Source organism: Macaca mulatta, chromosome 1 (genome assembly GCF_049350105.2).
Source record: "Macaca mulatta isolate MMU2019108-1 chromosome 1, T2T-MMU8v2.0, whole genome shotgun sequence".
Lineage (NCBI taxonomy): Eukaryota > Metazoa > Chordata > Mammalia > Primates > Cercopithecidae > Macaca > Macaca mulatta.
Window position 1 is genome coordinate 229,564,669 of NC_133406.1, and position 27,256 is coordinate 229,591,924.

The 27,256-nt window shown below is 44.3% G+C and overlaps 1 protein-coding gene and 1 long non-coding RNA gene across 7 annotated transcripts in view; one reads left to right on the forward strand and one right to left on the reverse strand.

Annotated features, from left to right (window-relative positions):
* The window catches only part of MTOR (mechanistic target of rapamycin kinase), a 149,312-nt gene that overhangs the window by 93,632 nt on the left and 28,424 nt on the right, over nt 1-27,256 (forward strand). For all 6 annotated transcript variants that reach the window (XR_013407950.1, XM_077974288.1, XM_015111100.3 and 3 more), the window contains 9 exons: nt 1,180-1,255; nt 4,910-5,049; nt 12,554-12,654; nt 16,051-16,166; nt 17,672-17,749; nt 17,958-18,065; nt 21,842-21,967; nt 22,064-22,195; nt 26,704-26,819. Coding sequence is in view for 5 of the 6 variants with exons in the window: in XM_077974288.1 (XP_077830414.1) it covers nt 1,180-1,255; nt 4,910-5,049; nt 12,554-12,654; nt 16,051-16,166; nt 17,672-17,749; nt 17,958-18,065; nt 21,842-21,967; nt 22,064-22,195; nt 26,704-26,819 (993 nt within the window). In the remaining variant the exon portion in view is untranslated. The remainder of the gene's footprint in view (nt 1-1,179; nt 1,256-4,909; nt 5,050-12,553; nt 12,655-16,050; nt 16,167-17,671; nt 17,750-17,957; nt 18,066-21,841; nt 21,968-22,063; nt 22,196-26,703; nt 26,820-27,256) is intronic.
* LOC144336334 (uncharacterized) lies at nt 13,243-18,805 on the reverse strand. The gene is made up of 4 exons (XR_013407994.1): nt 18,715-18,805; nt 17,831-18,046; nt 17,438-17,564; nt 13,243-13,513 (listed from the first exon to the last, which is right to left on the reverse strand). It is a non-coding gene; the product is annotated as an uncharacterized LOC144336334 (long non-coding RNA).

Here is a 27,256-nt window from a genome sequence, read left to right on the forward strand (position 1 = left end):
CTTGCTCATTAAACCAGTCTAGACTCCCAGGTTGATGTGTCACATTTTGCTCCCTGCCTTTAAACAGATATAATCATTGTGGTCTTGTGAATTTCTCAAGTGAGCTCCTTCGCCCTCCCATCTTTTCCGTTCCTTCCATACCTCAGGCTTATATTTAGTGTTGAGCTTAGTTGCATAAGTTCCTATGGGGACAAGGATCTAAGCCCCCATGGCTCTTCTGCTTTCAAGGCCTCCTAGCAGCCTGTGATGAACCAACTCCAGGCACCAGGCCTCCCAGTGGCACTGCCCAGTTGTCCCAGTGTGGTAACAGTCCTCTAGCCTAAAGATGACATGAGCAGAGCAGGGTGTCATTAGTGAAAAGCTTCTCTACAGTAGAGGCCAGTTCAAGTAACTCTAGATGTGGTCCCTTGGCAGCCTTCTGCAAAGGGTGGAAGGGAACAGCCCCTGAAGAGGGTCTTGGGAGGCATCTGAATTTGAAGGGGGTGGGCTCTGTCAGAACAGTCAGCATGGCTGCATTGCCACAGCTCCCAAGGTTCTGTCATTGATGTGCATGACCCAACCTTGGTGCCACCTCTGTGTTGCTCACAGAATCTGATGGTTTTGATTAATTTTGTTATTTCTACTACTGAAGGCAACTGATGAGAAGTTAAGACTTAAAAGTTCAGAGGAGCCAGGTGCTGTGGTGTGTGCCTGTAATACCAGCTAGTCAGGAGGCTGAGGCAGGAGGATCACTTGAGCCCAGGAGTTCGACCAGCCTGGACAACATAGTGAGAGCTTTTCTCAAAACAAAAAAGTTCAGAGGAGTCTCATATGATTGTGTACTACAACAAGGATAATTTCATATCCAAGGTTTCTGATGTTTCAGAAACAGACACATGTTGCTTGCCTGCCAGCATCTGAGAGGAAACCAGTCTATGCTCTTAAAGGAAGGGCCACAGAGCAGCAAAGATGAGTGTTCCCATTACTGACCCCCAGAATCAGGGGAGGAGACCAAAAACCTCTTTCAGATGAAACAATTTAAACTGAGCTTTCTGGATGGTAATAGATAATTGATACTCTTCCAACGTCTGTAAGACATTGTCCTTGAAGTGCTGGTGAACCATCTGCCCACAAATGACCCCCACATCTCCCACCCTCAGACCTGTTGAGTGTAACTACCTTTTTCCTTTGTTTTCTCAGCATTAATAATAAGCTACAGCAGCCGGAGGCAGCGGCCGGAGTGTTAGAATATGCCATGAAACACTTTGGAGAGCTGGTAAGCACCTCATTCTTTTTGGAAAAGCAGGAAGTAGAGACTTGGCTAGGGAGGTATAGGTCCTGACCTTCAGAAAGTTACTTTCCTTTTCTGTTTTTTCTCCAATTCATACCAGTCTGATGCTGACTTACCTATCTTCAGGATGAAAGAGATAAACTATGTCTGTAGGGACTCTATTTCAGCTGAGATAAATCATGAGGGTAGATTTGAATATGCAGTAAGCACTGATTTTATCAAACTCTTAGCATGTGCCTGGCCCTTTGCTAAGTGTTTATATGCTTCATCTCATTTGGTCCTCACAACAGTGCTATGAAGTGGTTACTGCTGTTATCACATTTTACAGATGAGGAGACTGTGGTCCCAGCAGGTTAAGAACCAGTCTGAGCTGACAGAGTGAATAAATGACAGAACCAGGACTTGAACCAGGGCAGTCTGACATTAGAGCCAAGGCATTTGCCCCTGATCTGAGTTATCTTTGTGGGAGCTTGCATTGTGTCTAGGCCGTGGTTAATCCTCATTAGATACTTAGGAAGACACCATGGCCAGTTCTTTAGAAAATATATGCTATAAGGCTGGGTACAGGGGCTCATGCCTGCAATCCCAGCACTTTGGGAGGCCAACGCAGGCAGATCACCTGAGATTGGGAGTTCAAGACCAGCCTGACCAACATGGAGAAACCCCGTCTCTACTAAAAATACAAAATTAGCTGGGTATTGTGGTGCATGCCTGTAATCCCAGCTACTCAGGAGGCTGAGACAGGAGAATCGCTTGAAACTGGGAAGCAGAGGTTACAGTGAGCTGAGATCACGCCATTGCCTGGGCAACAAGAGCAGAACTCCGTCTCAAAATAAATAAATAAATTAATTAATTAAATGCATGCTATAATTAATATCTGACATTGAGGGATTTTTGTGTTCATTATTGCTTACATAGCTGCTTCCCTACTGCCATCTCTGGCCTACCAGTATTTAAAATGTTTCTGTTATTCTTTGTGGTCTTGGCAGGGCATTTGATAACTTCTAAAATATGTAAAGCATCAACTTAATCAACTTAGCATTGAATTCCTAGAAGGTCAAGAAGCTCTAGGTCCATATATTTGATGAGGAACCTTTTATTAGTCATGTAGGTCGCTTACTGTGGTTTGCCTTGATCAGGAGCCCAGGATGTTAAAGTGAGAAAAATTGTGACTATTTAACAGGCTTTTGTTTAATCATACAGCATTTTGCCTCACAGAACACCTAGTAAATTAGAATGAAAGTTTTAAGGGAATCTTTTGCCACCTTTAGCACATACTATCTTTTTTCTTTTTTTTTTCCAGACAGACTTTTGTTCTTGTTGCCCAGGCTGGAGTGCAATGGCACGATCTCGGCTCACTGCAACCTCTGCCTCCTGGGTTCAAGCGATTCTTCTGCCTCAGCCTCCCTAGTAGCTGGGATTACAGGCATGCGCCACCACGCCCAGCTAATTTTGTATTTTTAGTAGAGACAGGGTTTCTCCATGTTGATCAAGCTGGTCTCAAACTCCCGACCTCAGGTGATCCTCCCACCTCGGCCTCCCAAAGTACTGGAATTACAGGCGTGAGCCACCGTGCCCAGCCTTAGCATGTATTATCTGTAACTAGACTAAGACAACATTTCTCCAGATGATGGCAAAGTAAAAGAACTGTGTCTCATCCATCCTTGCCACAATCCTTGTTTGCAGAGAGAAGTAAGTAGGGCGAGGGGGCACTTAATGTACTCCACCTAGATCAAGATGTTCTCTCCTTTGATATCCTTAGAGCTTAGATGCCAGTAAGTGCTGATTGAGACAAGGACTCCGCAGACATCTGGTATTCAGGTGATCTGCCAGCAGATGGTTTATACCCTATACTCAGAATGCCAGCCTTCAATGAAAGTTTCTCCATCTTCAGGTTCCAAAGGAGGCCATTAGCTCTAGGATTATTGCTAAACCCGTGGTGGATTTTCTGTTATATTTAGGTAGCTGAATCATATTAAGCTTGACAATGGTTTGCTTTTTCTTGGCAGAGCCGGTGCTTTCTCAGCACAATTTATGTAACAGCAATCTCATTAGAATTTTGTGTGATTCATTGCTTAAACCTTATAGTTTCTGCAATCTATTGCAATTCAAAATATCCTGCCCTCTAATTGACCCACTCCATATGCTGCCCCCTCTCCCCTCTGCTTGTTCATGCTGAGTGTATGCCACACATTAGTCACCAGCTCTTTTTTTTTTTCTTTTCCACCCAGTATAGAAATTTGAAATGAGAAATTTACCAGTGCTTTTAAATTTTACGCTGTTTTTGTAGTCTGTCTTTTCTGAGTTTTCTATTTTGTATTTAGGCATAATAGGTATTATTTTGGACAGGCTTGAAAAATGAAGTTGAGATAGCTTGCCTTACATGGAGCCAGATATGCCCATTTTGACAAACTCCACTGATGTTGGGCGAAGACTTCATGGCAGCAAAATTAGTCTAGGGGCAGCAGAGGGCACCAGCTCTGCCAGAAAGAACCAGATGGGGGGAAGTAGGTACAAGGGAACAATCTCCAGCATAAATGACCTCTTTTCAGAGGTTCAAGAAGAAAAGGTTATTTTAGACAGCTTAGCGGAGTAGTTGTTAGTCTACATACTGTACAAACATCAGTTTAATTTAGAAAGGGGAAGAGGGTAATGGGAGAAACTAGTATGGGCCCTGCATTATATCATACAAATTTCACTGCAGAATCATATTGTTGTTAAAGAAATCCCTAGAGAGCCACTACCCTTGCCTGTGCAAAAATAGTCATTTATTGAGCTGATGATGAAGCAGCCCAGGAGAGAAACTGAGATGGAGGGCACATAAAATAGTCTCCTGATCATTTAGAGAGTCATAGTCTGTAACTTTCAGACTGTAGCACCTCCTACTCACGTGGACAACACCCAGTTTCAGCGTGGCACACCATCTGCTAGGGTAATGCAATCCCTCCTTTGGCCCCTGACACTGGTAAACCTGCCAAGCACTGAGCAGGAGAGAACATTAGATGGGAGACTCTAGAAGAATAGGGGAAAGACTTTCCAAAAAATTTTAAATGGTGGTGTTATATTTTAAATTATTATTTCCTGAAAGTTTAAAAATGCATTAAGAAATGCAGAGAATCAAGAGCTTTAAAAAAGTGAGTTGTTCTCCTCCAGCAAACATGCAGATGAGGCCTGGTCTTTCTGGCCCCATCAGGAAAGCAGCTGCCATCCCTGTCAAGTAGCCCAGTGTCAGCACTCCAGCAGATCGGAGCGATGGCATCTTTGCAGCAGCTCTGGTGCTGTGGTCGGCGTTTTCTGCTAACCCTAAACGATTTCCCCTGTCCTCATGTCCCCACATCCTGGTGTGTTCTGATGACCCATGTGTCTGGGAAGGAAATAATGGGGGAGGAGTATGGCCTGACCTCTGCTGTCAGATAATCCCAGAATCATTCTATCCATGTGCCAAGGAACCAGCATTTCCACCTTCCCCAAACAGCACTCCTCCAGATTGTCTGAAGTTCTTTTTAATCCAAGCCCAGACATAACTGATAGGTGACATGTCATGCGTACAACATTTCCATGGAAAGAGAGTATGTGGATTAAAAAATGTGATCCCTTCTCTTCACCTCACAGCAGTCTTCTTTCTTTCCCATGTGACAGGAGATCCAGGCTACCTGGTATGAGAAACTGCATGAGTGGGAGGATGCCCTGGTGGCCTATGACAAGAAAATGGACACCAACAAGGATGACCCAGAGCTGATGCTGGGCCGCATGCGCTGCCTCGAGGCCCTGGGGGAATGGTGAGCTTCCTAGGATGATGGCATGTGTGGCTGACAGAGACTTCATCACTTTGATCTTTGGATTTGAAAGGAAGGCTTCCCCCAAACAGAGTTCTCACTTCAGACTCATTTTCTTCCACTTGATACTTCTCAGAAATCATCTTTCACTTTTGGTGTTTTTCTCTCTCCATTCTATCTCAGCTACTAAGTAGCAAGGCCTTCACTTAAACTTTACAATGTTCTAGGACAGGACAGCCTTAGGGGTGCTCCTGGGATCTAGTTCTCCTATGTACTCTCCTGATCTTTACTGACCCAGTGAAGAGGTCATATTCTTACTTGGCAACCTTGATTTTTTTTTTTTTTTTGAGGCCGAGTCTCGCTCTGTCGCCCAGGCTGGAGTGCAGTGGCGCGATCTCGGCTCACTGCAAGCTCCGCCTCCCGGGTTCCCGCCATTCTCCTGCCTCAGCCTCCCGAGTAGCTGGGACTACAGGCGCCGCCACCACGCCCGGCTAATTTTTTTGTATTTTTAGTAGAGACGGGGTTTCATTGTGTTAGCCAGGATGGTCTCGATCTCCTGACCTCGTGATCCGCCCGTCTCGGCCTCCCAAAGTGCTGGGATTACAGGCTTGAGCCACCGCGCCCGGCCTAACCTTGATTTTTTAAATTAGCTCTTGCAAATGCTTTTAGGAAAGAAGAACAGTGACTACCCTCTTCAGGTGCTTCATCTATATCAGATGCTTACTGTGTGTCCAGCACTATGCCAGGCTCCAAGGAAACAAAAGACACAAGAAAATAGGCCTTTCCTTTGAGGTTGATGAGACAGGCACATTAACAGAGGGTTATTATAGCCTGAGAGGATGTTGATAATGGTATGAGCCACGCTACGTTGAAAGCCCAAAGGAGGAAGCAGGGTGATCTTGCAGTACTTCCTGGAGGAAAGACTGAGAGTTAGGAGACAGGTAAAGGAGAAGGGAGGGGGGAGACAGGTACTCCAGGTGGAAGCAACAATAATGCGTAACTGAGAACATTTAGCTAGGTTTTGATTTGGAGAGTTGCTTGGGAATGTTGAAGGAAAAAAATGGCCTCCATTCTGTTTCCAGCAACAAGTACAACTTTTAAAAAATAGTTAAAATAAAATGCTATATTATCATTGTTAAACTCTTTAACTGCAGTTTTAAATGACTAAAACAGGCTGGGTGCAGTGGCTCACGCCTGTAATCCCAGCCCTTTGGGAGGATGAGGCAGGCAGATCATTTGAGGTCAGGAGTTTGAGACGAGCCTGGCCAACATGGCGAAACCCTGTCTCCACTAAAAATAAAAAATTAGTTGGACGTGCTGATGCAGGCCTGTAATCCCAGCTACTCGGGAGGCTGAGGCAGGAGGGTCACTTGAACCTGGGAGGCGGAGGTTGCATTGAGCTGAGATTGCACTGCACTCCAGCCTGGGTGACAGAGCGAGACTCTGTCTCAAAAAAATAAATAAAAATAAATTAAAAACAAAAAATAAATGACTAAAAGTGCCATGCTACCTCCCGACTAGTGGATTTTCCCAACTTTCTCTGGAACATGATACTTAGGGACCACTGTTCCTTCATTCAGCTAGTAACTATCAAGGGTGTATTCATTGCTAGTATCTATGCCAGGCCCTAGGGACACAGCTGTGAGCAAGACAGTCACAGCCCCTGCATTTCCAGCTTACAGGATGTCGTAATACATTGTGATACCATCAGTAAAGAAGCTCAGGGGGCTGTGGGTAATAGGAAGCACCCTAATCAGCCTTGGAAGATATCAGGAGGAAATGATATCTAAGTTGGACCTGTACAGTGAGGAGCACAGTATGGGGGATTTTTTTTTTTTTTTTTTTTTTTTTTTTGAGACGGAGTCTCGCTCTGTCGCCCAGACTGAAGTGCAGTGGCGCGATCTCCACTCACTGCAATCTCCACCTCCTGGGTTCACGCCATTCTCCTGCCTCAGCCTCCCGAGTAGCCGGGACTACAGGCGCCCGCCACCACACCCGGCTAATTTTTTTGTATTTTTTTTTTTTTTTAGTAGAGCGGGGTTTCACCATGTTAGCCAGGGTGGTCTCGATCTCCCGACCTCATGATCCGCCCATCTCGGCCTCCCAAAGTGCTGGGATTACGGGCGTGAGCCACCACGCCCGGCCTGTATGGGCGATTTTTAATAGGCCTTTTTGTTCAGATTCTTCTCTGTGACCCCCTGTCTTCAGAAATAAGGATGTTCCTTTCCTCCAGGTATAGGGAAGGCACTTCTCACAGGAGGGCCTTATGACCTTCTTCAGGGGAGGGTCAAAATATTTTTCCTAGATGTTATGACCTGCTTCAGGGGATAAGGGCAGGGGGTAGTCAGAGTAATTTTTTTTTTTTTTTTTTTTTTTTTTTTGCTGCCATTTTCTTAAAATATTCAGTATGCCAAGGTACCATATTTCAGGGTAGTATATTCTGACCCCCATCACAAGGATGTACATTGACAGTAATGTGCTGTTTATACCATTTTGCACTCTGCTGTTTTCGCTTAAGTCTAGGCCACTGTTCCGTATCAGCATCTACAGAGCTACTGCCTCATTTTTTTAGTAGCTGCGTGATATTTTATCATATCAATAAATCGAGTCTATTTAATATAGGCAAACTTTTGTTTGTTTAGACATTTCTACCTTGGAAAGTTTAAGAATATTGGACAAAATCAAAGTAAGCCTTCTGAAAGAATGATCTTTCACTACATGTAGTCTTTCTGTACTACCTTAGCCTCCCTCGTAGCTGGGACTACAGGCACATACCACACAGTTGGCTAATTTTTTTTATTTTTTGTGGAGACAGGCTCTCACAGTGCAGTCTAGGCTGGTTTTGAACTCCTGGGGTTCAAGCGATCCTCCCTCTTTGGCCTTCCAAAGTGCTAGGATTACAGGTATGAGCCACTGTGCGCAGCCTTTTTTTTTTTTTTTCTTTTTTTTTAAGAGGCAGGACTTTAATCTCTCTCGCAGTAGAGTGCAGAGGTGTGATTATAGCTCACTGTGGTCTTGAACTCCTAGACTCAAGCAATCCTCCCGCGTCAGCCTCCTGAGTAGAAGGAACTACAGAAATGCACCGCCATGCCTGGCTAACTTTTTAAATTATTAAAATTATTTTTTGTAGAGATAGAGTCTCACCATGTTGCAAAGGTTGGCCGTTATTTCTTAATATAAAGTTATTACTACATCCCCAAGATAGAAGATGTTATAATGTTTTGCATGAAAATTTAATGTCAGTGAATTGAGCCTTAGGCATTGGATCATATATAGAGAGAGAGAGATAATACTCTAAAATTATTTGAAAGTGGCTTGTCTGATTTAACCATCATTAAGAAGATTCAAAAGTGTTATTTATTTTTATAAATTAACATTAAAAGGCTGGGTGTGGTGGCTGACACCTGTAATCCCAAAACTTTGGGAGGCTAAGGTGGGCAGATTGCTTGAGCCCAGAAGTTTGACACTAGTCTGGGCAACAACAACGACAACAAAAACTCCATATTCATTTACCTCAATAAGTTGAGGAAGCATATCCTTTCAAATCTGCTTTATTCATTTATGTAACTAAAGTTGCTGCTGTTGTTGTTTTTAGTCCAACAAGTATCTAAAGCTGTATTGTCCAATATGGTAGCCTCTAGCCATATGTGGCTTTTTTTTTTTCCTTTTTGTGATGGAGTCTCACTCTGTCACCCAGGCTGGAGTGCAGTGCTGTGATTTCAGCTCACTGCAACCTTCACCTCCCAGGGTCAAGTGATTTTCCTGCCCCAGTCTCCCGAGTAGCTGGGATTACAGGCGTGCACCACCACTCCCGGCTAATGTTTGTATTTTTAATAGAGATGGGGTTTTGCCATATTGTCCTGGCTGGTCTCAAACTCCCGATCTCAAGAAACCCGCCTGCCTTAGCCTGCCAAAGTTCTGGAATTACAGGCGTGAGCCACTGCATCCGGCCTTATGGCTATTTTTAAATTAAAATGTGAAATTCAGTTCCTCAGTCATACCACATTTTAGGTGTTCAGTAGCCACATGTGGCCAGTGGCTGCTATATTGGACAGTGCACATAGATAACTTTTCCATCATCACAGAAAGCTCCACTGGACAACACTGATCTAAGGCAAAAGAAAAGTATGTTAATAAGAATTAGCCACATCATTTCAAAAACAGTTTTTCTACTTTCAGATCAGCTGTCATACAATCATATCTTGTTATGGGAAAGATAAAACGGGATGGAAGTGTTCTTAAAATTCAACTCTAATCAATTCCTAAAATACTTAAGTGTTTGACTGTTGCCATTGGATTTACATATAAATATCACAGCCTGGCATTCAAAGTCTTTCCTATTGTGGCACGAGCCCGCTTGTTCAGCACATTTCTCAATGAACCCTTCTCTCATAATCTGAGCTCTGGCCAAATTATTCACTTTTCTCCAAATCCCACATTCATTTGTTCCGTTCTTTGAATTGCCCTCTTCTGCTGCTCCTTTTTGTACTTTTGAAATCCTCTGCACTGTTTCTTCCTTCTCGAAACCTCTCCTGGCCCCTTCCCCTTCCACTCCTCTCCTTTCACATTAAAGAGGACCACTTTTCCTAGCTGGGTTAGTAGGAACAGATTGGATGCATTGGAAGAGACTTGTGATGTGGTTTCCTGCAGTTCTTTTGTGTTATAGTTGAAGAAACTGAGGCTCACAGAAGTTGAGATGACCAAGCTGAGTGATACCGATCTCCTGATATTGCCGTTCTCAGTCCCAAATACCTCTGATCTCTTGGGTTCTTTCGAGTTTTATAATTATCTATAAAGCATAAGTGGCTAGTAATGCTGACCAAAGGATTTAAGAATGTGGGAGACTAAAAGAAATTTTAAAATGAGATGAAAGAAGCAGAATATTTTTCCTGATCATATGCAGGTTTCTGATATGGTTTCTTCAGTCAACTCTGTTTAGAGTGCAATTTCTAAATTTATTTTGTGCGTATATCCTGAACATGCCTGAGGCAGATGTTCGTCAGAGGTGGCATCCGGAATGATCTGGAGTTACCAGTGAGCAGAGACCCTTCCCGTTTTCCCCGTGCTTGTCTGCCTCCAGGAGGCTGTGAGAACTAGGCAATCCCCACCCCCCGCCCCGCCCAGCCCTATGGTGCGGACTGCCACACCTGCAGCCAAAGTGAACTAAAGTGAACCCCCTCCTCACACTGTTCCCACAGAGCCTCTAGTCACTGAGAACAGATTCCTCGGGAGTGAGATCATAGGCCTTCAACCCTAAGAGGAGCCATGGAGCCATTCCAAATGAAAGAATACTTCCTAAACTTTTTGTTCGTTTTAAATCTTCAGGGACCATGCTAATCTTCTCTATATCGTTCCAATTTTGTATCGTTCCAATTTTAGTATATGTGCTACACTTTCTGCGTTTTTTGCCCCAACACTAGGTGAGAAAATCAAAGTCCCAGAGGGTGTACCTTTTACCTAGTCCTCCCTGTGTGTAGTAAAAGGTATCAGAAAACAACAGCTATCCTAGTTGTTGCCCCATAAAACAGTCTCGTGTTTTTTATTTATTTGGTTTTGCCCCCCACCCAACCGCCTTTGAGAGGCAGGACTCAGTATATTCTGCATTATTTTTTGTAACAAATGTTTGTGGAAGAGCAGAGCTGTTGTCTGTGTACTGACCAGGTTCTGACAGCTGTTCCCACACAGCTACATGGTGAAGGCAGTGCGAGGTTCACTGCTAGGGCTTGCCTTTCCGAGTTGCTGTTCCTACGTTGCTCCTTGCTTTGTCTCTTGTAACAGTTTGTGGGATTTCAGCACTGAACTTGCTTCCTGCTCTAGATGAAAAAAAAAATTACATCCTTGGTCCTGTGGCACAGAATCAGCTGATCCTAACAAAATAGTAGAGGAAGGCTGAGTTAGGAGGGACAGCTTGCATGGAGGATGCATTCATCCAAGTTACTTGTGTTCACCAGCTGTAAATTTTAAATTATAGAATTAGAAGGACCATTTGGAGATCATGCAGCTTTCTCTCCTACCTCTAGTCAGGATCGTTATAAAAATATGCTGTGCAGATGAGCTGTGCCTCTGCTCTAAGCCAGTGGTTCTCAAACTGTGGCCCCTGGTCCAGCAACTTTGGCGTCACATAGAAACTTGTTACAAATGCACATTCTCAGCTCCTACCCCAACACTAATGAGTCAGAAACTCAGAGAGTGGAGCCCAGCCATCTGAAGGAGCCCTCTAGGGAATTCTGATACACTTCGTTTGAGAACTACTGCTCTAAGGGAACCCCTAGCAGGGCCCAGGAGTGAAGATTTTTAAGTCTCAGTGGCAGGAAACCAACACAGAGGTTTATCCTGCTCCCGTAATGGAGCTTCAGTAAGTGTATAGGGCATCATGGCCACCAGTTCTTCTTTTTGGTCTCAGCTCTGTATTGAGCCAGAGTGCTTGTGTCCCTGGTTCCCTTGATCATGTGCCAGAGAGACTTCAAAGTTAATATCCGCCGTACTGCAATGCTGGATAATGGCCCTGAGTACCTCTCCTGACATAGTCCACAGTCAGCTTCTTGGTGAGCCTAGATTCCTTCTGCAGGGTTTGACTTCAGCCTCTTTATCCCCGCCCTTCTCCACCACCTTAGAGTAGAGAGCAGCTCATGTTCCATGAGGCTTCTGACCTGGGCCACTTAGAACTTGTGCCCTTCCTCGTGACTACACCTCCAGTGCAAAGTTAAATCATCCTGCAGCATGTCTTTCAGAAAGCAGGAAAAATTAAGGAGTCTCCTAGCTGCATCTTGAAACTCATATGAAATCCGGGGCTCGGATTTGCATAATAGCAGAGTTTATTTCTTTTTATTGAGAAGCGAAACATGAGAGGGAATTTCAACAGTCAATAGCAAGACCTTATTCTAGGGCTTCCGCATTCTCTTTGTTTGTTGGGGTGTCTTAAGCACCATTCATATCTCAATATCTCATAGTCCTCCTTCACATTCAGTTAATTGTGCAAAATTCTGAGAATAAGCAGCATCTAGCTTTCTGTAGATGTGACCATTGTAGAGCCTTTCTCTGTACAGATTGATTTCATCTGGGTTTCATTTCAGACTGAAACCATTTGTATAATACTTTTAGGAGCCAGTTCTCCCTATAGCTTTGAGCCCAAAATGAATGTCCAGATGCGTCTCTTCAGATTGCTTTCTCTGTAGGCCTGCCAAAGGGAAAGAGCCCAGAATTCTTTGGCATAGGAGAGAAGTTATTTAATATTTATGAAGGGAGCCAGATGTTCAGGACATTTCATATCACAGAGTTAGACATGGTTCCTATCCTTGATAAACTCACCCAGACAAATTATGAGCACCAGATCATAGAAACAACAAATAGGCCATTCATTATCTATTATGTGACCTGGTAGAATGTGCTTTTTTATTAAAGGTGTCCAGTTCCTGTGTAGTCCTCAACTAACCCAAGGGGCAGGAGAGGAAGATTGGTAGTTTAAGGAGATTTGGATTAATCTGACTGTATAATTCATTTCCTTCAGGGGTCAACTCCACCAGCAGTGCTGTGAAAAGTGGACCCTGGTTAATGATGAGACCCAAGCCAAGATGGCCCGGATGGCTGCTGCAGCTGCATGGGGTTTAGGTAAAGCTTCCCTCACAGGCACCCCATCAAGAATGGGGTGAGTGAGGCTAGGGGCTCGCATCAGAAGAGTAAGGCGCTGGCTCTAGGTGGAGATCCAGGTCTGTGGAAGTGTAAAAACGGTCTGTATCCACCTACTTCTACACCTTCCATCTGTCCTTTCTACCTGATGATTTTTATGAACTTGTTGGACATGGGGAAAATTGGATCTTCGTTGGAAGGCCAAGGAAAAGAGTGCACAAAATCAAAATTGAGATTTAGTGGGTGAGAAATATACACTTAGCACACTCACACAGAATACTGATGCCAGATGCTTTTCCCCATACACCAAGCCATTGTCAGCAGACACCAATGGGGTGTCAGGTAGTTTATTTCTGACACTGTCTACTTGGAAATAGCATCAGATCCCACAGGTTAAGGGCTCATCCCAAAATACTGCCCCACTTCAGATGCCAATCACAAGTTCCAGGTTGTGACTTGTGTTTCTCACTGACCAGCTGTAAATCAGGGTTAACATAACTCTCCTCCACAGGTGTGATAATTTGGTAGGACAGCGCACAGAACAAAAGGAAACACTTTTACTTACATGTACTGGTTTCCTATAAAGGGTATTATACAAGATACAGATGAACAGATACAATGAGAGAAGGTCTAGAAGGGTCTAGAGTGCAGAAGTTTATGTCCTGTGTGGTACTGAGGTTTACCATCACCCTCCCAGCACCTTCATCAACCTGGAAGCTCATTGTTCAAGAGTTTTTATTGCCGTTAATTTTCAACCTCTTCACCTTTCCTGGATGTCAGTGGACAGGGCTGAAAGTTCAAACCTGGTAATTACTTGGTCTTTCTGGTAACCAGCCCCATCCTGGAAGGGGAGAAGGAGGGAGAGACAATGTTAGGCAAAGTTTAAGTCACATGCTACTTAGCGAACCAATCTCTTTGGCAATAGGCTTGGATATTCTGCAAGGTTAGTGGGGTCCTATGCCCACACATTCAGCAGGGTATTAGGGTATGCATCTCTCTGTCTCCATTTACCTTTGCAGTTGAAAGCAGAAACAAGAGATGAGGAGACTGGGTGTGGTGACTCACACCTGTAATCCCAGCACTCCGTGAGGCTTGAGTGGAGGATCACTTGAGCCCGCGAGTTTGAGACCAGCCTGGGCAATATAGTGACACTCCATCTCTACCAATTTTATATGTGTGTGTATATATATACACACACACACATATACACACACATATATGTATACATGTATACATATATATGTATGTGTGTGTATATATATACACACACAATTTTTTTTTTTTTTTGAGATGGAGTCTCACTCTGTCGCCCAGGCTGGAGTGCAGTGGCACAATCTTGGTTCACTGCCACCTCCCGGGTTCAAGCAATTCTCTGCCTCAGCCCTCCGAGTAGCTGGGATTCCAGGCACCACTACCACGCCCAGCTAATTTTTGTATTTTTAGTAGAGACAGGGTTTCACCGTATTGGCCAGGCTGCTTGAACTCCTGATCTCGTGATCCATCCGCCTCGGCCTCCCAAAGTGCTGGAATTACAGGCGTGAGCCACTGCGGGTGGCCCTCATTTTTTTGTTTTAAAGAGAGATGAGGAGAACTCTCTTTAGGTTCCTGCATCCAGCTATGCCTAAAGTCGTCTCTGTAGTTGACCTTCTCAATAAATAAATTTTTTCTTAAACTATTCTACCTTATCAGCATAATCAGTAGGGGCTCATTATGAATAATAAAGAACACTTCTATCACTCAGGAAATGCAAAGGGTTTTTGATAGCTCTATACCAGGCACTAGGGACAAAGATCAAACATATTTCGTCTTACACCACAGTAGGATTTGGCTTTGGTTGCCTAAAGCAAGATAATGATTTATTTTCCTCTCTTATAAATGAAATCTAGAGGTAAGCATTTCCAGACTAGTATTTTGGCTCTATTATCATTAGCCTTTTTCCAGATTGCTGCTTTGCACGCTCAGCCTGTGCCTCCATTTTAAAGTTCACATGATCCAGCATGGTTGCTGGAGCTCCCCATGTCATGTTTTTATCCCAAGCAGGAGTAAAGGGAGAAGACAGTTGTCTATCTCCTTTTATTCATATTTCTTATAGTTTAGAACTTTCCCAATATATGTAACAGTGAAGATTATAGTATAATAAACCCCCATCTGCCCGTCACCTTTTCCAGCAATTACAAACATTTTCACCATTTATTGTCTCTGTTCTCCTCTTTGCTGCCCCAATTCTTACCCACCTCACTCCTACTCCCAGAGTATTTTAAAACAGAGATTTCCTTTCAATCCCTGCAGACATGTCAATTTCTGACACTGGGCCCCAGCTAAGAAGATTATCAATATCTGTTCCAGAGATGGTCTTGATAAGAAGGGAAAGGATATGTAGAACGTCCCTAGTGAAAAGCTTCACCTGTGGAGCCCAGAGGAAAGTTACATAACATTCTACCTCCATTCTCTTCTTCTGTCCCTCTTGAGTCACAGAGCTTATACCCTTTGCTTTCATGAGCTCTGGGCTAGATCCGGAACATTTTTCAAAAACAAATTGCTTCCTGAGGAGTCATCGTTAGCTATTTGCTTGTGCCCAGAGGCATAGAGAATGGATGAGCCGATGGTCTGGAGTGAGAGGCAGGAAAATGCCTTGTAAAATTGGCAGCCCTGCAGTTTGCAGCTAATGAAGCTGATATCTTTTCTGCAGATGGTCTTGGAAATCCTGGCATTTGATACATACTCACCCCACCAGGAGAAGTAAATACCTCTTCCCGGATGCAGCCATTTCCCCAGTCTAACATGACACAGAGACCACTGTGCTGTGACCTAGCCCAGCTTTTTGTTATAATGGAGTTGCTTACAATGTTTATCTCCTCCCTCCTGAGGCAAAGATGTTGCCAGAATGAAATGGGCAAGCTATGTGTCTAATCCTGTCCCCTATCATCTGTGTAATGGCTATTTTCAATTGTTTAGAGGAAAATGTAATTTCCCAACATACCATTGAACTGTGAGCTGCCTCACTAGTAGGGAAGAAAGCAATTTTGTTTCACCTGGAGAAACCTGAGAGCGTTCTCTAGGATAATGAGGTGCTGCATTCAGCCCACTTGATGTGCAGACTTCACACTCATGCACTTCCCCCCTCATCTGTCAAGATGCTCCCTGGGCAGCCATGGAGTCCTGTGTTTAGGAGAGAGATGTGGCTTTTTTTTTTTTGTTAAGTCAACCTGCATAGTGTGTATAGGGGCTCTGCAGGATTTTGGTACATGAGGCTCAAGTGCATTTGTCTTGTTTGTATCCCAAGCTAAAGGAAAGTAACAATGGTAAGACCTATTTGAGATGCCTTTAGCCCAACCAGCCAACCCCCTTGATGCTTTGTGTATGTGTGTGTGTGTATAGGTCAGTGGGACAGCATGGAAGAATACACCTGTATGATCCCTCGGGACACCCATGATGGGGCATTTTATAGAGCTGTGCTGGCACTGCATCAGGACCTCTTCTCCTTGGCACAACAGGTAAAAACCTGCATGCACCCAGATCTCTCAGCAGGGAAAAGATTGTAGTGCTTCTGAGCACACGGAGCTTCAGTAAATAGCTGTTATACTTCAGGTCTGATGTTTACTTGACTTTGTGAGTGCATTTGAATGGTTTTGATGCATTGCACTCAGAAGACTGCCAGCAGGTCTGCTGGGGCTACTTTTTGTTCTGAGGGGGGCAAATGTGTTCTGGAAGCTGCTGTCTCAGTTGCTTTTGGAGTTAGCTTGTTGGGTCATCGTTACATCCCTTGCTGTAGAGAGAAGCTGTATTTCACCAAAAGATAGGAGTCAGAGAGCCAGCAGTCTCACTGTGCGGCAGAAATCAGTCACAAGGGTCTTCTGGCCATGCAGGCATGTCACACATTGATTACCTTCCGAGGAAGCTAGTACTTATTTGCAAATAGTGTGCTGACTTGCAGAATGAAATAATGCAGTAATCCCATCCACCCTGTCAGACACGAGACTAAATGAGGTGCCCTGGTAAATGATCTGAGCACTTAAGGCATTGGGACACTATAATTAACCTTAAACATTCAAAAACGGGAAAAGCTCTGCATGAGGGATTTTTAATTGATGGCACAGAGGAAACTCAAACTGCAGTGCTGTGGCATCCTCCAGGCTCTCATCTGTGTGATGAGAACCAAGATCTTGGTTGTCTCTGTCAGAGACACAAGAGCTCCCGTTCACATGCACAGGATTGGGCATCTCTGCCAATTTCAGAGGCACCCCCTAATAAGGACAGAGGGTGCTTGGAAGCCAGAGCTACCACCTGAGGCCATTGAAGTGTGTGCAGAATCTGTTTTCATAAACATGCCCAGCAAGGAAAAGTTAAAAGAGGGTAGATCCCCAGGCTGGGCACAGTGGCTCACACCTGTAATCCCAGCACTTTGGTAGGCCAAGGTGGATGAATCACTTGAGACCAGGAATTCGAGACCAGCCTGCCCAACATGGCGAAACCCTATCTCTACTAAAAATACAAAAATTAGCTGGGCATGGTGGCGGGCACCTGTAGTCCCAGCATCCCAGCTACTTGGGAGGCTGAGGCAGGAGAATCGCTTGAACCTGGGAGGTGGAGACTACAGTGAGCCAAGATCACGCCACTGCACTGCAGTCTGGGTGACAGAGTGAGACTGTGTCTCAGAAAAAAAAAGGTAGATCCCCAATTATGTCCTCTTGAGATGCAAGAACCCATGATTCAGTTTTACAGCCCTCATTCCCATGCCCTTGCCACCTAAGATTGTGTATGTTACCTTAGATAGATGTTAAAGTTTTGGATGCCATGCATTTCTGTCTTTGATGAGAAATTGGATAATACCTCCTCTCAAGCCATTCACTTCTGGGAAAATGCCTTTCTTCAGCAAATTTCTCTCTTCGTCCCTGGAATTTAAGTGAGACAGATAACTTCTGTAGCTAGTTGGGGTGCCCTAAAATAACCCTAAGCTCCCAAGTCCAGAGCTCAGTCCCAAGGGTTGTTTCTCTTCTAGTGCATTGACAAGGCCAGGGACCTGCTGGATGCTGAATTAACTGCGATGGCAGGAGAGAGTTACAGTCGGGCATATGGGGTAAGTGTCAACTATTCTGCACATTGTCATTTTTGAGGCTTATTTCCATACTTTTTTCAGAATGGGCTATTGAGAACTCACAGGCTGCTGGAAACATGCCTGTTTTCTCTGATCGGCAGATACCCTGACACCAGAAGGAATGATTTAAATCCTGTCTTTTGGATTGTTTGTGCAGTAATTAGTTTGGAATGTGATTTGCTTCCATCAGGCCATGGTTTCTTGCCACATGCTGTCCGAGCTGGAGGAGGTTATCCAGTACAAACTTGTCCCCGAGCGACGAGAGATCATCCGCCAGATCTGGTGGGAGAGACTGCAGGTGAGCTTGGTAGAAAGCCCCAGTTCACCCGCCTACCCCTGCCCCTTCCAGGACCTGGGAGAGTGCCCCCCTCCACTCCCTCTCTTACTCAACTTGCTTTTCCTGCCTCCTCCACCAGTGTGTTGCTTGGCTTGCATACAAAGCAGAATACTCAAATGCTCCTCATCTAAGCTTAAGCTGTGAGAGAATGGCCAATTTTCCCGTCTCTTACTCTCTCCTCTAGGAATTAAAAAAAATGTTTTTTAATAAATGACACCTGTGACCAGTCAGGAATCATAATCTCAAAATCATTGGTTCTCAACTTTAGCGGCACAGTAGAATCACCTGGAAAGCGTTTTAAAGTCCTGATGCCCAGGCTATTCCCAAGGCCAATTAAATTTCTGGGGAGAGACTCAGGATCAGTATCTTTTCAGGTTCCCCCAGATGATTCCACAAGCCAAAGCTAAGAACCACTGTTCTAACTATACTTGCAGGCCACCCGCACTAGCTTTTCAAATGGGGTTGCCTTAGGTTCTCATTGGCCAACTCCTCCTGTTGATAGTTACTTAGGTCAGAGTCATCCTGTCGCCTGCATTGAGACTTTTTTCCACTGCAGTTTCCCCTTGTAGAGAAGCTTTCCCAAGTCCTCCATCAGTATTTTCATTATCACATTCTGATCATTTTAACATGAGGAACTGTCACTCCAGTTCTGGGAGTCAGGAGTCTTAAGTGTTCTGGGAAGGATGGCCAGTTCTCCCATTCCTTGAGTGGGTAGGATAGGAAGTTCATCAGCAAAAGAAAAAAAGAGAGAAAGCCTTTACCACTCCAGAAACCATTTGTCTCCCTGCCTATCATAATCTATCCCCCCAATTATAAGCCATTTCCTCTCAACTAGATCCCCACCTAATTCCAAATTCTCACTTCAGACCAGTCGAAGTTTGTGCTTCAGGCGTCTCAGTAGGCTGTGACAAAACCCTCTCACTCCAAACTGCATTCCTGCCTAGGAAGTTCAGGGCACATTCCCCTGGAAAGGAGAGAGCAATGGGCACGGGAACATCTATGAATATAGTCATTTATGGCTCTGAAATGAGCACATACAGTTCTTTTACATGTTTTATTAGTAATTATGAAATGCCCAGTGAATGTTTTGATGGAAAATTGTCTCCTGGGCACCAGAAAGAATTCCACAAATAAGCATTTCCCACTTAATTTGTACACACCCCAGTTCTTTGAAATGCCTATAATAAAGAGTTTCTACAGCAGAGATCTGATGAACCTTCTGACAGTCTGACAAGTGGGACTTGATCCAAATGTAGACTTGGAGGGGAGGGGATGCATGGAATGAGTCCTGGGAAGAGAGATGCCTGTCTGACTTTACTGGGTCCAGGACACTGTTACCACCTTAAGCCTTCGTGACTTTCCTATCTTGAGGCAGCAAGATGCTTTTTGGCTTATGGGAGGCCAAATTATTTCAGCATCTGGGAGGACCTAACTATTGGTGAGAAGTAACAAAAAACAATCACTCAATGTACTTTTTTCTGTTATTTTAACTTTCTAAATCATTGTTGTCACACTTCATGGGATGGAAAATTGTAGTCCAAGGCCTGAAAATAAAGCATTACATTTATAGTGGAAATTTGGCTCTTGTGGATGGCCTGCTGTCAAATGAACTGCTGGGGCTAGAAAACTGCCATTTTGTGGTCAAATCATTTAAATTAAAATCCCCAACCAGTATTATAGTAGTGGAAAAATACATGTTTGTTACTCTTCTTTGGAGTTGCACAATGCTTTTGGTTCCTAAGACCCTCCCATAGGGCAGTTAGAGAGGTCAGCATTACTGGCACTGGATCTCTTCTTGCCTTGGGTTCTCCAGTCAGGCTCAGACTGCATCTTATCATGGCTAAAAGCCTGAGATCATTGTTGCTAGACTTTTAAGTTTATGTCCGTGGAGTTCAGCTCCATGGGTTCATGGAATTTACCATGAAACAGTAGATCTCAGGAACTCCCCTTCTGAGTCTGACTTCTTATCAACAAGGGTGAAAAAGGAGTTCACTTGGCTAGGCATGGTGGCTTATGCCTGTAATCCGAGCTCTTTGGGAGGCTGAGGCAGGCGGATCGCTTGAGGTCAGGAGTTCAAGACCAGGCTGGCCAACATGGCAAAACCCTGTATCTACTAAAAATACAAAAATTAGCCAGGCGTGGTGGCATGCACTTGTAGTTCCAGCTACTCAGGAGGCTGAGGCAGGAGAATCGCTTGAACCCGGGAGGCAGAGGTTGCAGTGAGCCGAGATCGCACCACTGCACCCCAGCCTGGGCAACAAGAGCAATCCCACATATAATCCCAGCACATTGGGAGGTTGAGGCGGGCAGATAGCTTAAGCCCAGGAGTTGGAAACCAGCCTTGGCAACATGGCAAAACTCCGTCTCTTCAAAAAATACAAAAATTAGCCAGATGTGGTGTGCGCCCATAGTCCCAGCTACTCAGGAGGTTGAGGCAGGAGGATCGCTTGAACCTGGGAGGTTGAGGCTGCAGTGAGCCGTGATTGCACCAGTGTACTCTAGCCTGAGTGACAGAGTGAGACCCTGTCAAAAAAAAGAAAGAAGAATAATTTCTAAGTGTAACTGAATGAAGCATTTCCTCTTCTGTGTATACTTTTTTATCTCAGACAAGTAGAAATGAAGAAGAAAGAATCTAAGATGCCAACATACAGGGTATCTCAACAGTCTTTTGTTTTTTCAGAAGTCTTAATGGAGGTTGAGGCTTTAATAACTTTAGAAATATAAATGCCACCAACTTAAAAACAATGTCACTTGAAAGTTATTTAAACTTATTTACATTTAATTCATTTTTGAACTTTGGATGATACATTTTAAATTTAATTTCTTTGTCAGTGATAGTCATCTTCAACCAGAAAGACTGAAACAAAATTTTAAAGTTAAAGATGTATTATGTATTATATTCACCATTCACAAAATAAATTGAAATCAATCATTTAATTTATTTAATCCTTGCCGTATCCCTATGAAACTGGTACTGTTTTTATTCCACTCTACAGATCTGTCAGAGGTTAAGTGATTTGCCCAAAGTCACATAGGTAGCAAGTGGCAGAGGCAGGATTCAAGCTCCAAACCCATGCTATACCATCTCTCAAACTGCTGAGAAGTCCCTAAGGGCAGGGGTCCCCATACCCAGGGCCAGGGACCGGTGGGTAGCCTGTTAGGAACCGGGAGGCACAGCAGGAGGTGAGGGATGGGCAAGCTCTACCTCCTGTCAGATCAGCAGCCACATTAGATTCCCATGGGAGCATGAACCCTATTATGAACTGTGCATGCAAGGGATCTAGGTTGCACACTCCTTATGAGAATCTAATGCCTGATGATCTGAGGTAGAATAGTCATCCGAAAACCATTCCCCCGCCCCTGCCCAATATATGGAATAATTGTCTTCCACAAAACTAGTCCCTGGTGCCAAAAAGGTTGGGAACCACTGCCCAAGGGTATTTCACTCACAGTGAAAGCTTAGATTCTATTAGCAAATCTCCTTTGTGTTTCACAGTGGATTTGACTGTGACTTGCAGGGAAGTTAAAATGTATCAGAAGGCCAGGCACGGTGGCTCATGCCTGTAATCCCAGCAACTCGGGAGGCTGAGGCAGGAGAATTGCTTGAACCCGGGAGGCAGAGGTTTCAGTGGGCCAAGATTGTACCACTGTACTCCAGCCTGGGCGACAGAGCAAGACTCTGCCTCAAAAACAATGTATCAGAAGACATATCTGATCTTCACTTTTGAATGTTCTAGGGCTGCCAGCGTATCGTAGAGGACTGGCAGAAAATCCTTATGGTGCGGTCCCTTGTGGTCAGCCCTCATGAAGACATGAGAACCTGGCTCAAGTACGCAAGCCTGTGTGGCAAGAGTGGCAGACTGGTGAGTGACACCCACCCACCCACATGGGCAGGTAGGGCCCCAGGGTGTCCCTGGGCTGTCCAGTTCTGTCTGTAACCCAGTCTCTCTTATTTTAAGGCTCTTGCTCATAAAACCTTAGTGTTGCTCCTGGGAGTTGATCCATCTCGGCAACTTGACCATCCCCTGCCGACAGTTCACCCTCAGGTGACCTATGCCTACATGAAAAACATGTGGAAGAGCGCCCGCAAGGTCTGTATCCCAGTGCATCCAGAACAGACCACCTTCTCCAGAATGCCCGCCTGATCTGCTTCTCTCTGCCCCTTTAAGGCCAGAAAAGAAACAGTGTTTAAACCACCTACTCACAATGTCCAGGAGTTTCTTCCTGTTATGAAGCTATTTGGCCTGATTTCATAAAGTGAATCATAGTTGAGGAGATACATGTATACCATTGATCAAACCAATGAATGTGATCACAGTTATATGTATTTGTATCTAGAAAGTGCTGGGACATAGAAAAGGCACACTTTCTACCCCTAAGAGAAGATGGGCTGTTTGGTACAAAAAAGAGCAGATTTGTGAATACACAGACTAGAACTTTCACAAGACCAATTTGAGTTTTTCAGACTTCTGGTCTCCTCTCCTGTCATCAGTTTGGATTCAAAAGGAATAACATGCAGGGTGTAATGCTGAAACCAGGAGGGAAAGTTATCTTGAAGCCAATGTAGAATTCCTCTGACTTTATTTACAGACAAGCCCTTGGGAAATAGATGTGGCTCCTGGTTTGGGGGTTTTTTTCTTTAAGCAATCTGCCTGGATGATGGTGAGGACTAATAACCGGTAGGCCCTGGAGGCAAAGTCAGCACCTGCTTTGGCTTCCCCTTCCTCCTTCTTACGAAAAGGAAGAGGGAGTACCAAGTAGCCTTCTCTCCCCATTGTGACCCCCACAGTGAGGTACCTGAGATGAGAGAGGAATAAAACCCACTGGGAGCCTCTGCTGTGGGGAGATCTCATAAAATAGAAGTTGTGTTTCTGTGGAAGGCACACTTAGGAGATCTGGGGACTGGGTCTAGAAATTGACTAATTTTATATATGACTGACTCAGGGTGGCTGTGAATGCCACCCAGAGTGGGATCAGCTAGCCTGTACCCAGGCACCTGGTCTTTGGGATTTACTGCAGTACCAATGACCTAAGTTTCCTTCTTCAAATGTGCAGCTTGGATATTTTGTTTGTTTTTGTTGTTTTGTTTTATTTTTCAGTCTCTGTGAGCCTCCCAGGCCAGAGCATTTCTGATTCAAAGCCTGACCTCCTCCAGGCAAATGAGAAAAACAGAAGGTGCTGAATCTGAGTATAGTCTGGTTTCCCTGCTATGTATAGTCTCCAAGTCTTTGACTGTCTTGCCCAAGGCAGGCCGAAGAAGTCTTTTGGGTAATATCTCAAGCAAGGAGTGGCTTCTTTCAACATAAGACCCCAGCCCAACTTCTCCATAGAATAGTCTTTCTTAGTAGCCCAAATTCTGGTGGAATTAAAAATTAGGAACCTATTTAAAGTAAAGTGCTGGGATTTCAAGCCCAGAACTAGAGATGTCATATCTTCATAGTTAAGGAGCTACCCAAAGAAAACTGACTACTTAATAATTGTGCTGCTGATCAAGACACTCACTGAGCCTTACTTTCCTCCACTGTTAACAAGAATCATGCTCTGCCTTGCCTGAGGCAAGGAAAGTATTTATGGGAAAAGCAGACCCTGTTATCCTGGAAGGCATCAGGCTATGGGTATATGTATCATGTTTTCCTAGACGTGACACTTCACAGAGTCCAGAGACAGGCTGGTCTTCTGTAAAATTTCACTGAGCCAAGGCCGTTGTTCTTGCCCACAAACCCACCCATGCAATCTAGAACCAGAATATTGTGCCTAACTAAAATCCTGCGGGCCTATGAGAAGCCCCTTCTTCCAAGTGACAGGTCTTCATTTATAAGAGGGAAAGAATCACTTTTCCCTTTTTTCGTTTCCTGGGGATGGAGAAAACAAATTTTAAATAGAAAATTTCCAATTCCTTGAAAATAAGTTGCCTTGTACTATACAGTAGAAAGATATTGGATTCTCTTATGCTGGATAAATGAAATATTGAGCTTCAAATCCAAACGTAATACCCAGCCTCCCCAGCTTTGGCAGTTTATATTTTGTTCAGCTCCGTATTAAGTCCACCAAAGAGTTTAAACCCAGTGTCTGGATTGTTAATGCAGGTAGCTTATGAGCTCTGAAAAGCACCTAGTGTCAGAGTTCCTGGTTTAGCTCCTACCTGCGTGACGTACACCATGATCACACTGAGTTATCACCTTTTTAGTGATGGATTTTTTTTACTACTGCCTCCCAATTCTTTTTTTTATATACATATAATCAGATTTAAGCCAGGTGTGGTGGCTCACGCCTATAATCCCAGCACTTTGGGAGGCCGAGCAGGTGAATCACTTGAGGTCAGGAGTTCGAGACCAGCCTGGGCAACATGGTGAAGCACCGTCTCTACTAAAAATGCAAAAATTAGCCGGGTATGGTGGTGCATACCTGTACTCCCAGCTACTTGGGAAGTTGAGGCGGGAGAATCACTTGAACCTGGGAGGCAGATTGCAGTGAGCCAAGATCACGCCACTGCACTCCATCCTAGGTGATAAGAGCGAAACTCTGTCTCAAAAAAACAAAACAAAAAATCAGATTTAAGATGGGTCAATGTAGTTCTAGAAAAAAAAAACTACAGAGTGGTTCATACCTGTAATCCCAGCACTTTGGGAGGCCATGGTGGGAGGATTGCTTGAGCCCAGGAATTCGAGACCAACCTGGGCAACATAGCAAGACCTCATCTCTACTAAAAATTGAAATTAAAATTAACTGGATGTGGTGGTGTGTGCCTGTAGTTTCAGCTACTGGGAGGCTGAGGTAGGAGGATCACTTGAGGAAAAGTGTTCAAGTCTGCAGTGAGCTATCATTGTACCACTGTACTCCAGCCTGGGTAACACAGTGAGAGACCCTGTCTCTAAAGAAATAAACAATTAAATTTTAAAAATTAAAATTAAAGGAAAATTTATCACTTCCCAAGTGTGGGATACTAATGTAGTTTATTTTTCAAAGCTGGTGGTGAGTAATGGATCTCTGTGAAGACAGACGTCTGAGGGAGACAGGTGTTAAGTGTTGGAACATCTGTGTGCCTGCCCTGTCCTCATGCAATGGATTAACTGCTTGATCAATTGTTTGTCATGTCATTCTGGCTCTGGGTTAACCCAATCTCTTCATGCCAATTAATTCCTTATATTGAAAAGCATCTGAGGATCGTCCTGGTCCCCAAGCTAGGGAGTTTCATTTTCTTCAAGACCATCATCACTGACATGTTTTTTTGTGGTCTGTGTGTGTTTTGAGACAGAGTTTTGCTCTTGTCACCCAAGCTGGAGTGCAGTGGTGTGATCTCGGCTCACTGTAACCTCTGCCTCCGGGTTCAAGCAATTCTCCTGCCTCAGCCTCCTAAGTAGCTGGGATTACAGGCAGCCACGACCACACCCAGCTAATTTTTGTATTTTTAGTAGAGACAGGTTTTGACATGTTGGCGAGGCTGGTCTGGAACTCCTGACCTCAGGTGATCCGCTGGCCTCAGCCTCCCAAAGTGCTGAGCCACTGCACCTGGCTAACATGTTTTTATTTAAAACAAACAAAAGTACCTCTTATTTGATTTACCATAAGGATAACTATTATTTATCTGAAGTCTTGATTTTTTCTTTCTTCTGCAGCACAGAACACATTGTCTCTTTTTCACATTCTCTCATATAATGTTTCCTTTCCCTGTGTTAACACACTTAGATTTTGCCGTTTTTCCATTTGAGCTTTTGATGTTTGTACATTCTATCTCCATCCTTGAAGCCCTTTATTATTATTTTTGTTTCTATTTGTGGGTTTTTTCCCCCTCTAGAAAAAACAAAAGATTTGTTTTTCCCTTTAAAAGTGATATGGACCCCACTTATCAAGATGCTGGTTCGACTGGATGTGGCGGGCTTGTACAGTAGTCCCAGATCTGTGATTCTGTCTCTGCTCTTCCTCAGTGCAGCTGTCTGTTCCTGACTCACATGTCCTCTGCTCACGTTGTATACAAGCCCGTAGTGTAAATAGATATATCTGCTTTAGGGTGCTCTGGAGATTTTGCCCCTAAGTCACCCTGTTGAACCAGATGTCTGCTGAGCTGATATCTTCTCCCTGTTCCATGTGAATGCATGAGGGTCTTCACCCCAAATCTGTGTTCTTATTTGGGTGCTATATGATTTTTAAATCTATAGTTTTTGCTCTGCTGGACTGTCCAAGGTACCCTGGTGTTGTAAACAAATACCAAAGTTTTATTAGCTTGAAACAATTCCCAAAAGCCTGATATCCCCCAGGGTAACATATTGATAGTGAAGTAAGCAGTTGTTTCAAATTACTTCATAGGAATTTTTATTTGGGGTAGCCAGGCATGAAACTGCCAAGGCTTATAAAACTGGTAATTATAGTTGGCAGAGGAGAGCCAAGACTTGAGTTGAATAAGTCATGAATGTTTTTGAAAAGCCCAGCCTCTCCCAGCATCACGCCCTGGTCCTCTGTCCTATGGGGTCGTCATCCTGTGCTTTAGGGTATTCTCTTTGGAGAGGGGTTGACTCATGTGCCTATCAGATGAACGGTAGCTCCCTTCCTCTGAAGTTGGGCCACATACCAAGTGGCTCTCTGTGCCTTTGTCCTGTTACAGATCGATGCCTTCCAGCACATGCAGCATTTTGTCCAGACCATGCAGCAACAGGCCCAGCATGCCATCGCTACTGAGGACCAGCAGCATAAGCAGGAACTGCACAAGCTCATGGCCCGGTGAGGTCCCTACTGACCTGGGGCAAGTCATATTCCAGCCCTGTCATCCCAGCAGCTTCTGCAGCAAGGAGGAGTTCAAGGCTTCTTGGGTGGCTGATTGCTGACATCTCTTTCCTTTTCCAGTAGGGATCCCAGGCAACCACCAAATCATGCTGCTCCAAAGTCTCTGCCACTTGCTTTCCTAGGTTCAGCAGCCCAAGAACACCCATGTGCTGTTCTCTTGGCATCTGACTTTAGAGTTAGAGTCCTTGTTTTCAAATGTCAGATATGGTGCCTTTCTTTTTTGAGATGGTCTTGCTCTGTCACACAGGCTAGAGTATGGCCTTAAGCAATCCTCCTACATCAATTTCCCAAGTAGCTACAGGCACGTGCCGCCACACTGGCTAGTTTTTTGTAGAAATGAGGTCTCTGCAAACAACAGGCCTGCGTTTCCCCCT